The 17913-nt window shown below is 40.7% G+C and overlaps 1 protein-coding gene across 1 annotated transcript in view; it reads left to right on the forward strand.

Moving 5' to 3' along the window:
* Nucleotides 1–9879: 9879 nt before the first annotated feature.
* Nucleotides 9880–17913, forward strand: part of dclk2a (doublecortin-like kinase 2a) — a 69946-nt gene continuing 61912 nt past the window's right edge. Inside the window, exon 1 of the mRNA XM_080302490.1 lies at nucleotides 9880–9954. Within this exon, the coding sequence (XP_080158616.1) occupies nucleotides 9918–9954 (37 nt within the window). The 5' untranslated portion in view covers nucleotides 9880–9917. The remainder of the gene's footprint in view (nucleotides 9955–17913) is intronic.

The raw sequence follows: 17913 nt of genomic DNA on the forward strand, positions 1-17913 counted from the left end.
CAATTTAAAACATTTGTGTAACAAAATCCTACAGTTGATAGATATCTATAATTTAGCACATCTTTATACTAATAATGATAATAATCCACAAAAAAACCTCTCACAAGAAGTCCTGTTAACATTGAATATTTTATGCTGCGCAGGGATTTGATATTTTCAATTGATCAAACATTTGCATGTTTACATCTGGTACTGTCTTCATTATAAAGCCGTCATCTTCACTGTGTTGTGCATCCTCTGTCCCACTTTGACCTACAGGAGCATATTGCTACATGAATTATCTCTTTGATTGCCTGAGTAGGAGGAACATTTACAGTAACGAGGACCACGGGAACAGGATTTACCGTTCCATTTGCCCTCCAATGACATTACTTCAAGTAATGATGATGACAGACATAAAGTGGTCATGGTGGCACACAACAGATGAAACCGGCATGGATTTTGTGTTGTTCGCTGCTGCCCAACCAGGCCTTGCTTAACAAACCATTTAATCGCTTTCAATTAGACCATTACTATGTGACTCCTGTGATAAAATATTACAGCAAATTGCGTCAAACGCCTGCAACGCCGATTTAAATTGTATCCACAGTTTGCACTTCCTTGCTGAAATATTTGGGAGGAATATTCTTGGGAATGTCCCCCTCTGTACTATGTTGTTTTCAGCCTGTCACTCTCCATCTCCCGTGGAGGCATCATTCCTCATCTACTCTGTCATCCCAGCACATGTTCCATTTACCATGCATTAATCTCACTCAGCTTCACATTGCTCTCACTTGCCTGGTCCCTTGGGATACAACAACAGACAAGCATGCTCTGCTTGCCAAAATGCAATGCAGTTGCAGCACTGAACGTTAAACTAAGCAGGAACTTACTGCAGCAATCAGGATTTCATATCACTTCTAAATGGCATCCAAAAGTCAGTGCTACAATGTACTCTGTGTCCTGTGTAGCAGTGTCCCAGCAAAACCTTTATAGACTTGTCTCAGTGCTCCTGAGCTAACCTTTTGATAAGCCCTTGAGACAGTGTAAATTAAAGGCATTAAATCATGATTTGGTGTTGTGTGAGGGTGCTGATGGAGACATCCCCTTCACAGTCTAGTGGTCAAGGGGGGAGGTGTGCGGTGGTCAGTGCAGACAGGTCATCCCATAGCGGTGACTGATGGCTTTCATCAAGGGGCCCATGGGCTCACTGGGGAAAAGAACATGGAGAACGCTGCCAAAAGAGCTGATATTCATCTACCGGCAGCCCCACGGGGCAGGGAGAGGGAAGTCAGTAAAGACACAAGAACAAATCTGCATGCACTGTACAAACTAGTAGTGCCAGGCAAATGAAATGTGGAAATCAGGGCTAATCCTAAGTGTGATTTCAGCTGAGAAACATGTATTCCTACAACATGCCTCACAGCACTCCCTCACTGCTCTAATTCAATAGCAAATGGAGACATCCTCAGATTGAAATGAAGCCAATTAGCAGAGGCACAGCTGATTTTAAAGCACTGATTAGGGGAGATGTGTCGTGCTGGTTCTGGGATCTATTCCCTCACTGCGGACCTGCTTCAGCTTGGGCTACCATTAATATCCCATGAGGCACTGGGGCACGCTCCTGGCCAGCAGCCAGATTCCCAGTTATCTGTTTAAACAATTTTGCAGGCTATTTCAGGAAGAGGAAACTCGCTGCCCATGCCTCTCGGCGTTGTTATGGCAACAGCCCATTTAATCTTAAACGTAACATGGGGAGGTGACCCAGTACCCAAAGCTTGAGAAGTTGGATAATGTACGTTTAATAACATTTTACAATATTGCGTTAAGCTCATGACAGCAATGACATATAACCCCAAAACATGCGTTGCATATAGCTGGTTGTGGAAGATAGATTGTATTTTACAATACATGGCACCATGAGTAGCCAGCTACATGATCAAACTGTGGTCCAAGGTCATTTTTATTCATCGCAAATTACACTAATGCAAGTATTTTGCTGGCAGTCTGATAAAATAGAATTATATGGTCATTATGACAGAGCCCTGCTTGAGAGACTCTAATTTGAATTTGTTCGGTGCTGAAAATAATTGCTTATCTCTGTAACTGCTCCTAAATATAGGATCTCTTAATCCTTGGTAACTGCGTAATTGTCGCAGGATTGGAAATGCAGGCGGCACAGTATAGAAATGCATATGCATATTGTGATGTTAATGAATGGCACCTAGGTTAATAAGACTTTTCAAGCTCTGCAGCTCACAGCAGTATAAAAGTTACAGCAGTGAGAGGCTGGCTGTTATTGTTCATTATGTACACCCAACGTACTTCTGTAATTTTAATAAAAGAGAGTTGTTGTTGCTCTTCTGTAAATCTTGGATTTATAAGTATTATTTTACATGAATCACAGGTCCCCCATTTCTGAAAATATGAGACTTTGCGCATGTTTGGTACTCCATCTGTACGTTTTCCTGCACGCCCACACTGAGTTTAGCATGTAGCTTACATGCCAGATGACATGCTTTGAATTTGAGCCTACAGTTGTCCTTGGGCACAGACGTGAAAGCCATGAATTGGCTTTGGCAGCTACATGCTGACACGGTCACAAGATCAACATCTGAACTATGCCGTACAGAAGTGTCATTAGTTTTGCTGCCGTTTTGTTCATAAACCAAAATCATGGTCTGGCTTGTGATCGGTGCAAGATGAAAGGACGACAAAATAAGCAGAATTCGTACAATCTGAGGGTATTATTTAACAGTTAGATTTCTCTAACTGTTAAAAAAACATTTCAGTTAAATCCAGAAATGTCAACCTCATGGTGATAGACCAAAGTCATTAGGCTGCACCCTCTGGAGTCCATAAATATTCAAAGCCAATCAACCAGATGTTGGAATTTTTCCAATCTCCACCAAACTGTACCACCGAGAGCACCTAAAATATTCGTACTGATAAGTAAACAGTTTAGAAAAACGAGGCACAACTGAAACGAACACATCAAACTAATAATGTCATGACGTGGCGCCCGTCTCTTGTTTCCTGTGAACATTTACAGGCACGCGCCGTTCTTCTCTGCTAGCGCATTTTGTCGTGTGATAATTGAGACCCCTGCTGCTGTAAATACTTTTGCGGTTGTCGTAATTGATGTGCATTTGATTTGTAGTCTCTTTGACCACTTTAGAGCTCCATTAGTTGCTTCACGCTGCTCAGAGAAGTCACATAAAAGTGGCATTTGTTAGACCTCTTTTAAAGGTGACCCATAATGCTAATCTTAAAATGACACACCGCTGCTGCTTGCTTTGCTTACGTGCTTGGCGATTGGGATTCAAAGTCCTTTTGCATTTGCTGCTGTCAATATTTGGTCCGGTCAATCCATCTAATTTAGGCTATCATGAATATTTCATGACAAGAGCTGAAAATTAAGACGCACAGTCGATAAATAAGAGGTAACTAAAGGCAAGCATCTTTTTCATATTCACTTAAAGATGTAGTTTAAAAGTGTCACGACGATACTGAGACTGACTGAAGAGGAAGATAGGTCTTTCAGATCATTTCAGTTTAATAGTCTGCACTGTGCCGGGACCTGAGGCGCTGCTTAGAGCTGTATACGTTCTAGGCTTTTGTCTGCAACTCATGTGAACACTCACACCTTACAAAAGCTATTAAAATGAACATGTCACTAATTAGCTCCCAGTGATTCACAACCTGCACACAACCACAGTTCAAACTTCTCAGTAATCAGCAAATATCTTTTAAAGCATCTTTTTTTTCCCTTTTTATAATGTAACAAAAGAATTTTGCATATTTAGACACTAATAGGTACTAATATTTACAATCGGATTTGGTAGGTTACTCATTTGAAACAGTATTGTGCTCTCTTCACCTTCAGCTGAGACACAACTTCACACAGCACCCTGCCGACAGGCACACGGGCCTTCCCCTCACTAGCGGCTGAACTACTAGAAGTTCACAGCTCGAATCGACACTTTTCATTTTGAGAGGTCAAAGAAGTGGAAAAAGTTGAGGGAATAAAGTCCTGGTATATTTTTTCCCACCTGGATACACCACAAGGTAATTAACATGTAATTACCACTCACAACCATAAGTGCTGGCAACAATCTGGGCCACTTACATAGGTGACATTATAGGCTCTACAAAGATTCAGCACAGAAATAAGCAAGTATACTGCTAGTGTCAATCACAAGCTTAGATAATTGCAAAGGCAAATCAAACTCTCAGATTCATCTGCTGTGGCACCTCCTATGGAAATAAGGGAACAGTGGAAAGCATCTTTATCCAGTAGTCACATTTTCTGTCTATTAAGTTATCATTAAAACAGTGGCTAGTGGCTATAATAATAAAAGTATAACATTAATATTTGGGCTAGGCAGCAAACGTTATCAGCCCTGCATCTGTAATTGTCTAAAACGTTTCATTAATTTAACAAGATTACACAATTATTTGTGTTTAAAAAATGTTTGTGTGTCTCTTAGAGTCTCAGATTGAAGCTGAGAAAAGCATACCAGCAACTAGACAAAAACAGTGGCAGCCTACTTTACCAACTCTGGTTGATTAGCAAAGAAAATATGATGCCAGGTCACCAGATGCACACCACTACCTCAGTTAACCTGAGAATATTGTTGACTTTTTTTGTTTTTTTGACACTACAGTCTTAACATTTTGGCATATATATATATGCCTTACAGTTATCGCTATCTATCTATCTATAAAAACTCTTTATTTGTTTACTTTTTACTGACACTATTGTTTGTATTCACAAGGGATCACCATAACTCCACATATTTATGTATATATGGGCAGAGTTTTACAGCAGATGCAAAGCCGAAGGGATTTGTATCTCCTCGCAAGATTGGATGAAGGATCATTTACTTATTAGGCAAATGTGTAACCCACCCCTATATTTTTTGCCCCACAGTATAAAAAAGTATTTTGCATTTTCCTGATTTCTGGTATCAAGCTTGTATTGTGATAACCCTGCTTCTAGCACAGCGTGATCTCTCCTGTTTACCATGACCCTGGCAGCTTTATTGCTTCACATTCGATGATCAACTTTTTTTCAAAATGTGTTGGTTAGATTTTTTTTTTTTACATTTAATTAACATTAAATGTAATGTGGCGCTGAATATTATAGCAAACAAAATGAAAATGCGGAGACATTACAGTGCCAGAAATCTGAATCCATGCAGCTACCCAGATAGTACCAAGGAGTTTGAATTTCACTCTCACTAAAACTGATTACCAGCTGCCCACACATGCAGAGAAATACAGTAGCAGTAATACACACAACCACACACACACACAACGCACACATCCACGCGGGTATTGGGAACAAGAAGCTACCTTAGACGGAGGAATAGACAGAAAAACCTGGTGCATTTTTCATTTTTGAAACCAAATTCAAAATAAAGATTGGATTCAGAGGAGGTTTTAGTATTTCCTTTTTCTTATTTGCACTTTTCTTTTCCAAAGAAAAAGACAGTAATATAATCCTCAAAGGTTTGTTTTTTTTAAGGTGAACTAAGGCAAAAACAATGATCATAATCATGCATGCTTTAAGGGAAAGTGTTTGAGTCAATGCAATGTCATGTCCATGTTTCATGTGTGCATATACATACTGGGCTTCATGTGTTGGTTTGTGGGAACTGCATGCGTCTGTGCTGGTGGGCGGCAAATTCTTCATTTAAAGCCAGGAAGTCTGTGTGCCCACTAACATGATCGCTTCACAGGACATGCAAATCATACCTCCAAAGAGGCTTCTGAATCTCCATTTTGTCGTTTTTGTTTTTTTCTCCCCTTCCCTCCACTAATTGTGTCATTTTCGTCAAAATGCTAAGGTCACATTTTCAGTCCAACTACATTTTCAATAACTCAAAGCTTTTTGCACACTGGCAGCTGTTCAGTATTTGAAGCATGGTAATTTCTTCAGCTCCATTTTATTTTATGTGTTTTTTTTTCCCTCTTTGGATATGTTGGACAATTAAAAATAGGTTTGTACAAATAGAGGAAGGCAGTGAAGCTTTCTTGAGTACACCTACGATCTGCCGTTGTGTTTGGTAAAGTTTCCTTTTCCTAATGGAAATTATTCCTTCTTTCTTCCTCCATGCTCTCTGTGCTCCTACAGCTTCACTTGGGGGAGGGGAAAATATGTTTTTTTTTCTCCTGTGTTTTAATTTAGGCAGTGAGTTCAGCTTGGCTTTGCTTGATACTAAAGGGAACAGCTCTGCAAATTGACTCTTCCTTCACCTTCTCCTTGAAATCCCTCCCCTCTTGCCTGGGTGAGGACCTTTGTGTCTGTCCACACCAGTGAGCTGACTCATTCGTTTGGCATCGTGATGTGAAACTTTCTCAATTAAAAAACAACAACAATGCGTTTAATGAGCACCACGGGAGGACTAACAATTAGCCAATCGTAGCTGCAGGTGGGATTAATGCCATGGTCAAGGTGCGTTCTGCAAGTGGGGTGTTTGAAACAGACAGTCTCCTCCTGTTCCCAAGCACCCTCAAAGCATAGCTGCTGAATGACAAACAGAGGAACATGCTGAACTGTTTTTGTTGTTCCACTATTAAAACCCAGATAAAACCACTACGTTGGCATGGCTACTCATCGGTGTTGAATTAAACTGATTCAGGCGCATGTGGGCATATAGATCTAGTTAGATGGGGACTACTGAAACTGCTCTCTGCTGGAAATCTGTGTTGGAGTGGATCAAGTGTCAGAGTGAAGATGGAAGTGAATGCAATGACTTGACGCTTTTGTCTCATATCGGGTTGCCTCCCTTGGGGCTATATCACTTGTCTAATCGGTACTTGTCATGCAATATGAGGGAAAAAAATCTGCATGAGGCTGTAGTCAAAACTAATTATTACATTTTCTTAACCTACTAATTTTGCACTACAGCACAAAGATAAGGTTCTGTTTTTCACATCACATGTGGATTTATAATGCCCTAGTTTGTGTCTGTAACATTAACATTTGCCTCTTTTAGCACATTTTCACTACAGGAATGAAAAAACAAAACAGGAAACAATGGTGAATCTAGCTGAGTAATGCCATTACACAAATAGCTCAAACACAGCAGCGTGTAGATGTAAAATCTGTGTGGTGTCAGACACCTCTCTGATCGTCTCCCTCATTTGATGATCAACTCTTATGTGTTACCCCTCGCCATCTGAGCGAGACCTTGAACCAACTCTCCCAATGACAGGAGGCCATCTCCATAATTACAGCACAGAGGACCTGCTACGCATCAAACTCACAGCACTTAGATTGTTAAAGCACATATGTCAGCTGTTGAATCTGACTCAGATCCAAGGCTTGCCAGTAATGAAATAGGGGGATGAGGGGTGAGTCAGCCACTGGCCTTTGTTAATTGCATGTCTCACATCATCCTGGCCAGGACAGTTAATTGGAAAAGATCAAGGGGATTTGCTGTGTTAATGAGCTTCCCGTGAACCCAAGTCATACTTTGGATACCAAAGGAGCCTTTACAACTTTTCATTTCTGGAGCAACGTGGTCATAGTCGACTACTGCCTCATCTCCTGTGTTTGGTAGCGTCAGCTCAGAGGGGAATAGATGGTCTATTATAAGCACAGCACCATTTAAGCAGATGTAATCAGTCATCCATTTCTATGTCCATGTCACTTTGCATTCAGCATGCATTACACTGTGCGCTTTCTTCTGCTGCATATTCATGTAAGCCTACTGAATGCAATACCAAAATAGAACAATTTTAAAAAGCAGGAAGAATATATGATCCACCACATCCTAATAATTCAGTATGCATATTCCTGTTGAATTAAGTAAAAAATACAGTTAGCCACACTGTGCAGTAAATTTCCTGCTAACAATGCTTTTACCATTAGTCTGTGCAGTTTTTGATCATGCCTCTGTCTCAATCTGCCTGCTCTGATATAGAAACCGCATAATAGATAATGATCTGTATGATTTTTGAGAAAGAAAAATGCTTACCTGGACCTAAATCATTATTTTTGCCATTTATTCTTGGCGTTGCCTGACGAGCAAAATGAGTCGTGCTACAAAACTTTTAGCAAAAAACAGATTATAGAAAAAATTCTAGTTCTAGATACCCAATGACTGTGTGTATATGCACTCACTGGGCACTTCATTAGTAATGCCAGATTGGACTCCTTTTCACTTTCAGAGCTGCCTTAATTCTTTGAGGCATAGATTCAAACAAGGTGCCGGAAACATTGCTCAGAGATTTTGGTTCACGTTGACATGATAGCAGCACAGAACCAGAGTTCAAGAAACCAGTAGGACCCAAACGCAGGACTTGGAAACAAAAGGGATAAACAAAAGAAGCAGCTCTATTAGCTGTAACACGCTTAAACATAAACATACAAGAATACAGAAACTGGGAACTAGGAACTAGAATTGAGGGAAAAGGTGATAATTAGGAGTAGCGAGGGAAACAAGGAGCTCAGGGAAACGCACAGCAAACGGGAAACCGCGACAAGGAACACAGGGACTTAATACACACACAGGATGATGAGAGGATGGGCAACAGGTGGGAACACAGCTGGAGGTAACACAGCCTAAAGAGACAGGAAGCAAAACTGAACACAATGCACACAGGACAAGAGACTGCCAAAATAAAACAACCGAGGCGCAGAATAACACACGTGGACTTGACACTAGGACAGGGAGAGGAGAGGGAAAGGGAACATTAAACAGAGACCAGAGACAAACATGGGGAGAAGAGTAAAAAAGCATGGGACGAGGATCACAGGGAGGCATTTTAACAGAAACCTAAAGAGTAGGTAACATAAGACCAGAAAATACACAAAATAATTAAACGTACCAAACCTAGAATATTACATAAGCCAGAACCAAAATTACAAAACAAATCTCCTTAGATACTAAGAAACCCAAAGTGTGCCAAAAAAAAAAAAATCCCCCACACCATTAAACCAGCAGCAGCCTGAATGGTTGATACATAACAAGATTCATGCTTTTATTTTGTTAACACCAAATTCTGGCCCAACCAGTTGTTGCAGCAGTAAAGCTGAGATTCATCACAGGAAGCACTTTTATTCTATTTTCTAATTTTTTGGTGAGCCTGTGTGAATTGTAGCCTCTGTTTCCTGTACGTAGCTGACAGGAGTGGCACTTTGTGCGGTCTTAAAGGATGCACATGATACTCTGCCTACTCTGGCTGTAGTGAGACGTTATCCGGGCTCAAGAACTGCTGCCCACTGGATATTTTCTTTTTCAGACCATCTTCTGTGAACCCTAGAGATGTTGGTGTGGGAAAATCCCAATAGGGCAGCAGTTTTAGAAATACTCACACCAGCTGGATGCTGGAAAACTTTCAAAGACTTTAATTTACACTTTTTAATTCATGACCTTTAGCAATTTAACTTTTCAGGATGTTACTGATGTTGATATTCAAACAGTGGTCTTGTAGGCTCAAGTTTAGTTACCACAGGCTGGTAAGTGTTCACTGTTCCCACTGGTCGCAGGCACAGGTCTGTTGTGGTTATTTTTTACAAGTGGAATTTGCAGGTAAGACTTCTCTGTTTTCCACAAACGTATATACTGGGAATGATTCACTTTTTCTCCACAGGCTCTGGTTTGTGAGTGAGAGTGGGTCAGGCAGGTTTGGCCAGAAGCAGGGAAGACAGGCACACCAGGACTGAATATGTGACAAAGAAGAACAGGTCAGGAAAGTACAGAGCACAAGTTCACAGGTTAGCAAGCAAACGAGGTATCAAACCCAGAAGACTCAAGTGCTCTGCCACACTGAATAATTTAACGAGGGGTATGTGAGAACCAGGAGGAGGAGAACCGGGGTTATATACAGCTGGAGATGATAGATGAAGATCAGGTGTGCCGGTGGGAACTAGGGCAGCCACACCTATGAGTTAATACTCACGCCCACACACATGCATATGACAAATGAGAGATCAGACGGAGGAGAACAGAAAGAAGGAAGGTCAGAACCGGGGGGGGGGGGGGGGGGGCGTGTTGCTGAGTAGTGAAATATTCACAGAAAAACAAAAGTGAAGGATTGATAAAGTATTTCTGATTCTGATTCTCAGATCTCTGATAAAATAATTTGTATTAAGTAACCGTTAAGTAATTCTTCTTTATTACCTTGTAAATCATGCATGTACTTCATTTAAATCTTTTTAGTGTTTTTAGGCGACTCTTCACCTTCTTGTGCATTGCAAATACACATTTTAATAGTTTGGAGTTTAAATTTGTTTTTTGGTTTGTTAGCATCAGCTATATTTTTGACTATTTTGCTTCTTCTTCTCCCTTGTTTGATTCTTGCACCATCAGTGCAGGTTGTGTTTCCCTGTACACTACTGACTGTTAAGTTTTTTAGGAACGTTTCTTTGCACAAAAACGCAAAAAAAGTTGTAAAACTCGTCGTCAGGTAACTCAACCTCTGAATCCTCGTATAACACCTTTTGTGATAGAGGCTTATAGGGTGAGAAAATGTGTCAAGCGACAGCACCAGATTTTAATAGTTATGTCTAATAAAATAATGTTTTATTATGGGAAGTCTTGTCTGGAGCACGACTCGTATTGCAGGCTATAAGTCAGGGTGTGTTTTAACCATTAGGATCAAGTCTCCAAACTTTATCAAATAGTTCTAAAATACTGATCGAGTGTTTTTTACTCTACTCCACTGAGAGCTATTCATATATGACTACAGAGTTAAAACTCATCAATACAATATTTCTTTAAGTTTGTATTTTAGTGTTTATGATGGAGTTTAGTAATAAAACTCTACAGGTTTTCATCATTGCTCAGTGAAGAGCCAACATTACAGCGATGGTGAAGGCTGTATAACGTAAAAATAAATTATTCTTCAGTACTTTATTTGACTGTAACAGTTTTCTAACGATATCATTGGCAGATTTAAGTTAAACTAGCTAACCAAACTAAACCTGCTTATCGGTCTTTTAAAAAACTGCTGAATGTGATTAAAATGCAGCGAGCATCTTTGAGACAAGGTTTTACAACTCTAACCTCACTGAAGCGAGCCTAAAGCCTTCATGATGAGATGCAGGCTGTCTCTCTCTCACATATACACATGCACAAGATGACACATTATGAGCGTGAGCATCTTGCCATTGGCAGTGACAAATAAGGTAGGTCTACAGTAAGAATCATGAAAGCTAGAATTCAATGTGATCTGAACGACTGATGAATATTCATAAGAAGGCTTTGCAGACTTTTTATTATGTGGTGCATTAAAATTGAAATGTCTATACTATGTAATCAGCCAAGCACATGGCAGAAACTCAACGTGTTTTGGCAAGAGAACCTGCTGAAGTTCAAATGAGCATTAGGACCACTTTAAGAAAAAAAAAATATTATTGATCATTTTGAAAATAAAGGTGAAATTTCAAGATTAAAGTCGAAATTCTATTTTTGAGAAAAACGGTTGAAATGTGGCGACAACAGCTGTTGTTCCAAGGCAAACTGCCATGTTTGCCATACCCTCTACAAAGTGCCTCATGTAGATGAGCTAGTGAAACAAATTGATCACCCGTCTCGTGACACGATATACATCCTCTTTATTGCACGAGGGTGTAACCATCGATAACATCGCACCTGCCAACGATCTGTCTGTCCAGCAGCCATCTTTTCAGTGTCCTTCTACTCATCACCACATTGTGTTTATGAGCTAAAAGAGAAATCATTTCCTTCCTTTCATATCACTAACTCAGAGAGCACAGCAACCAAGCCAGACAGTCTTGAAACAACTGTAATCTTCACATCAGCTGATTTCCCCCTACACATCCAGCTGGTAGGTCTCATATAGGGTGTGTGTGAGTTATTCATCTTTTAGCTTTCTCACATCTGCTGTGCATTTACAGGATGCTTTGCAACCCACCTGCACCCTACCACTTCATTTTTCATGCTGTCTGATTGAATTACTGTCATATATGTTGTTATTGATTGTTGCTCTCCTGGGTCTTACTGCTTGCTTTCCACAAAATACAATTATTGCAGCTAGAGATAGAAAAATCTGTTTCTGACTGTAGTGGTTCTTGCTGACGTACGGTAAAGGTCAGAATATGAAGCTTGAGTGATTTCATGTGTGTACGGTGTTCAGCTTTTTGTGAAGCTCTGTCCATAAGTGAGCAAAAAAATAATGAGGGCCAATTCAAGACACCAAGGAATAGACAGTGGTCTGCAATACATATATACTACTACCATAGTATATTTAAAGTAATTTTAACAAATAATAACATTAGAGGTAAGAATGGCCTTTCACTTATGTTATTATTTAACCAGAATAAAATATAAAAAAGGCACCTAACTTAAGAATGTGTGTCAAGAAGCCATTCCTAAGGAAGGGAAATAGGAGGAAAACCCTGAGCTATGCCAAAGTACACAAGAATTTGACTGAAAATTACTGGCAACAGGTCTGATTTGAAAATTTGGTTAAACTGTGGTCATTATATGCGCTCAGTAGAGAGGTACAACTGTGAGTGTCAGACGTTTGTAAAACACAGTGGAGGCTCTGTCATGGTTTGGGGCTGTATTTCAGCCAGTGGTGTTGGAGACTAAATTATGGAAATCTGCAAAATTCTGTGAAAAATACCATCTGGAGGGAGTGTAATTGCTAAGAGCTTCATATTTCGGTGATCTCAAACACACACAGTGGAACATCACCAGTCATGGATTGGTCTTCCCAGAGCCCGGACCTCAAAATTGTTGAAGCAGTGCGGGATCATTTTGGCAGAGAACAGAAGAAAAGGCAGAAATATCTGAAGAAGAGCTTTGAAGGATCTTTAAGAAGCCCTGAGAGCTATTCCTGAAGACTGCTTAAAGAAATGTGATTCAACTCTTCCCACAGTAAACTTGCCCATAGACAGTCAGCAGCCACTGAGGAAAGACTGCTGGCGCAGATTGCGAACACAGTACTGTATTCCACTTGGTTCGGCAGCCCTGGGGGACGGTTGTAGTGGGGAACACAACACTAATGGAGCGCAGCACACAGGCTTGGACTCAGTCACACCATTCAGCCTCTCTGATTTGAAATATTCAAGCCGGCGCTCTTGTCTGTCTATTAATATTTACTTCAACAACTACTACATGCACTCTGCTCATGGGGCTTTGGGGAAGCATGCGACTTTTACTGTTGCTGGCTCGATTAAAAATGATTGAATAAATATACACATTAAATGCAATTCGTTTTTTATAGAGACGAGCCTTGAACAGTTTTGACTGTAATCTGCATGTTAACATTATTGCCAATCAATCACAATTACCCGGAGCCCAAAGAGCCAGCTTCATTTTTTTCAGCCAGTAGACCAGGGGTGTCAAACTCAAATACACAGTGGGCCAAAATTCAAAACTGGAACAAAGTTGCGGGCTAATGTTAATATTTATTGAAATATATTTATTCCTCCAGATATAAGAATGAATCTTTTCTTATGGACTCAAACACGTTTTGCTGAAAAACTGAATATGGAACAAGCAAAGCTTAATACTAAACAATATATATATTAGCTGTATAATACCAGTAGGCCAGCTCTGATAGTAATTTGGTATGGCTTTGCGGGCCAAATGTAATTAGGCTGCGGGCCAAATTTGGCCCACGGGCCAGAGTTTGACACCTATGCAGTAGACCAAGGCCACAAAATAATTTCTAAAAAACGGACAAGATGGAGCTTCACGTTGATCACGTCCATGTCAGTCGTTTCACGTCTACTTGTCAGCGACTTATTAGTAGAACTGTGACTTTGGAGCATCACAAATATGGTCTGACTTGCTAAAAATCATAAGACCACAGTTTTAAGCTGTTTTAACTCAGCCACTGTGAAAAATGGAGGCCACGGGTTACCTGGCAGCATTTTCGGACTGCCTTTTTCACTCCCATTATGCTGACATGGGTGACAGATGCCAGCTCTCCTGCCAAAGGCCGCATCATTCCTTGCACCCCCACCGCCTCCATTGCCTGCCATCTAGCCATTACTGCTGCTGAAAATGCAGCATACATGAATCACACTGCAGCTGTCACAGCTCTCTGGCCCCAGCCTAATTAAACAATTAGGGCATTTGGTTAACAATCAGTCATCGTCAAAGGACAAATGTAGGCTAAATGGAGTCAGTCATACGGCTGTGCAGAGAGTGAAAGGAAACAGGTATAGATGTATGACTGTAGGAAAAAAGAGGTCAGATGTGGGGGATTTTTTTTTCTTTTTTTTAAAGAATCTGGCAAATTGAGTGATGCTTCTGCAGAGATCAAACTTAATGGCTGAGATTGAACAGGATATAAGCAATGTCAGGACTAAATCTTGAAGTATATGCCCACCACTGCTGCACCAGCAAGTTGCAAAAAAAATGAACAAGGTAACGCTGGACGGCAGGTTTTTTGCTTCGATGTGTTCATCTGTCTGTACAGCACCTACACTACATAAAAAAAAAAAAACATTTTCAAGTTGTTTAAAAGAGAAACTTATGAGAGCACTCAGAGGGCACATCTACACCAATGGCAATCTCCCCAGTTAGCCTGTGTTTTCAGTCACTGAAGCATTGCCAAAGTAAGCTAACTATGGTCTAATGGTGGTATTAATAGAAAGGTCATGAGGTGGCTAAAACCACTAGATTTCCCCCCTGTTAGGAGCACAAAGATAAAAACCAGACACAGACAGTTGCAACCATAAATAGTCCATGCTCCTTGGTAGAAGTGGTGAATAAATCCAATAGTGCCAACCTGCCATTTGACATTAAAAAAAACAAACCTGTTTACAGTTACTTGGTGTGACTGCAGTTAAAGACGGTTTACAAGAGTTTTGACCAGACTGTTGTTGTGAATACACAGCCTTGAATTCAGTGACCTGTGTCTCCCTCTGTGTAGGTCACCAGAGGTAGGGAGTGGGAGAGAATGAGAATGATGAGGGAGGCAGAGGCAAATATGAGGGTGTGGGAGGAAGGGGACCTGGAGAAAGAGAAGGAGAGAGATTTTTTACTGCAAACAGGCCGGAGGGATTTAATCACAGTAAAAGACGGAACTCTTATTGGGGGTATCAAAATTTTTTACAAGAGCAGCTGTGCCAAACTGTAGCACCACAACAGTGTCCCAGTCCAAAATAAATCTGCAGCCTGCTCTATATCAGCTTATGTCTCAAAAAAAGGTATTTCCTCATCATCAAGGTCAAAAATCACAATCTTTACATTTAAAGGTACCTTCGATCTTAAATGCTGGTTTGGGATATGGAGTACTCTGCCCGTGTCATTTACATGTAGCCTGTACACACTCGTTAAAATGTGGTGGTAAAAAGATCTGCAGTGATACATTTTGAAAGCTACACAGCCACCTCTGCACCATGACGACCTGGGAAGAAGACAGGCCACACATACAAAACACAAAACTCAAGGACACCATTCGCACAGTGGGAGAAGATGAAACCCTGCACATGAGGGAAGAAACTTACAGGCAGTGATGCCAAAGGTGCTGCAGGAAACTATATCCAAAAGGTGAGGAATAACTAAGTGAGGGACGGAGAAATCCTCACCTCATCATACTTTGGATAGTCGACAGATCACACGTTAAACAATTTTAAACAATTTTGGATTTTCGGCTAAAGAAACACAAAACTTTTCATAGCATATTCTGGAGATGATCCATTAGGCCAATTTCTAAAAAGAGGTGATGTGTACTTCACTAACTACTATGGCGGAGACACCTGATGGAGTCGATGCCAGGTGTCCTTCCCAAGATGGTGTGGCGGCCGAGCTGACTTCTATAAGATCTCTGCTTGAGCAGGTAGCACAAGACATGACGGCGGTGAAAGGTGGTATCGAGTCTCTCAAGGAAGCTGTGAACAGTTTGGGTGTGAGAGTGGATGAAACAGAGACAAGAATTTCTCGATTGGAGGACGAAGAGGCTAAAGCCAGCTCAATATGTAAGATCTTGAAGATACAGAACCAGCGGCTGCAGGAAAAAGTAACGGCGCTTGAGGGTTCCTCACGGCGCCAGAATATTAGAATATCGGGTATTAGAGAAGGATCCGAAGGCAGTAATATTGAGGATTACGTGAAGAATCTGCTGTCTGAGGCTCTGGACATTGAGATGGGAGATTACTACGAAATAGATAGAATCCATCGAGTGGGGCCAGCTTTTCCGAAGCCCACTGCGGACTCCAGACCGAGACACATTATTGTTCGCTTCCTACGGGATAAAGCCAAGATGTCCGTGCTGGCGGCTGCCAGAAAAAGGGGCAGATCGTTTGGAAAGGCATGAGAGTTCTTTTTTTCCAGGATTACGCTCAGGAGGTACAAGAAAAACGCAGGAAGTTTGATGAGGTGCGCCGCTTGTTGCAACAGTACAAGATTGGCTATTCTCTTCGTTTTCCGGCTGTTATGACTTTTTCAGTGGATAACCAGTATCATCAGTTTTCCAACCCAGCTGAGGCTAAGCAATTTCTAAGCGGCCTGGATTTGGTTAACATTCCGGGTGATGTAGATTAAGAGGATTTGATAAGCTATGGGTTGGTTTACTTCTGAGGGGGGGGGGAGACGTAAGGAGGGACACCATCTGGGAATTTTTTTTTGAGTGCCACGGACCTGCGATTTTTTATGTTTTCATGTTTTTTTGTTTTTTTGTTTGTTTTTTTTTTTTTTCTCGTGTTTGGTTTTGTTGTTGGTTTTGATGGTATGGTACCAACTGTCCTGTATAGACCTAATTTTTGGATCATTGGGTTGTCTCATGTTACTGGCTCTAAGAGTTGTTATATGGGTAAATGGGATATTCCTCTGGATAAATTTGTATAATAATTCGGCTCACATGGTGTTATGGAGTTATGTAAAATTGTGTCGTGGAATATAGCGGGTTGTCATAATGTTATTAAAAGGAAGAAAATCCTCACATATCTGAAACAGAAAAAGACTGATATAGCCCTGATTCAGGAGACCCATCTTGATGAGGCCGAATCATTAAAGCTTAAAAGAGACTGGGTGGCGCAAGTTTATTTTAGTGCATTTTCGGCTAGAAAAAGAGGGGTGGTCATATTGATTAGAAGAAACTTGGATTTTCAGGTCTTTAAGCATTATACAGATCAGGAGGGTAGATGGGTGGTTTTGGATGCATGTTTACAGGGGCGGAAAATGACATTGGTCAATATATATGCTCCTAATTCTCCTCAGCCACAATTTTTTCATGAAGTCTGTAACATGGTGCGGACTATAGGTAACACACACATTGTAATTGGGGGAGATTTTAACCGGGTCAGGGATGTCTTATTGGATAAATCTTCTTGTACTGGACTAAGCAAGGACCCAACAAACGCTGCGGTGGACGTGATGTCAGAGGAACTGAGTCTAGTAGATATATGGAGACTTCTTCATCCTCAAGAAAGAGATTATACCTTTTTTTCGCATCCTCACTCAACCTACTCCAGGATAGATTACTTTTTGGTGTCCCGTTCTTTGGCAAGTCAAACTATTGGGTCCTCTATTGGTAACATTGCTATATCGGATCATGCTCCCATTGACCTTGTTCTTACTGACACTGATAATATTAAACCGTCACCTAGGTGGCGCTTGAATAACTCAATACTGAAGAATAAGGGTCATTGCGAATGTATAAGGGAAATGATAAAGGAGTTTTGGTTGTACAATGAGGGCTCTATTGACGACGTTGGAATGACCTGGGATGCTTTTAAGGCCTATTTGAGGGGGCGCCTTATTCAATATTGCTCCTTGATTAAAAAAGCTGAGAGGGATAAGCTGATGAAGTTGGAACAGGATATCAAGGAGCTTGAAAAACAACATATGTTGCTCCCAGAGAGGGACTTATGGAACAAATTAATTAAATTTAAATTTGAGATGAATAGCATATTGGAGAAAAAAGTGGAATATGCAATGTTTTGTCTAAATCAGAAGTACTTTGAACAAGGGGAGAGAACAGGTAAAATGTTGGCAC

The sequence above is a fragment of the Astatotilapia calliptera genome, chromosome 6 (assembly GCF_964374335.1).
Source record: "Astatotilapia calliptera chromosome 6, fAstCal68.1, whole genome shotgun sequence".
NCBI classification, from domain to species: Eukaryota; Metazoa; Chordata; class Actinopteri; order Cichliformes; family Cichlidae; genus Astatotilapia; species Astatotilapia calliptera.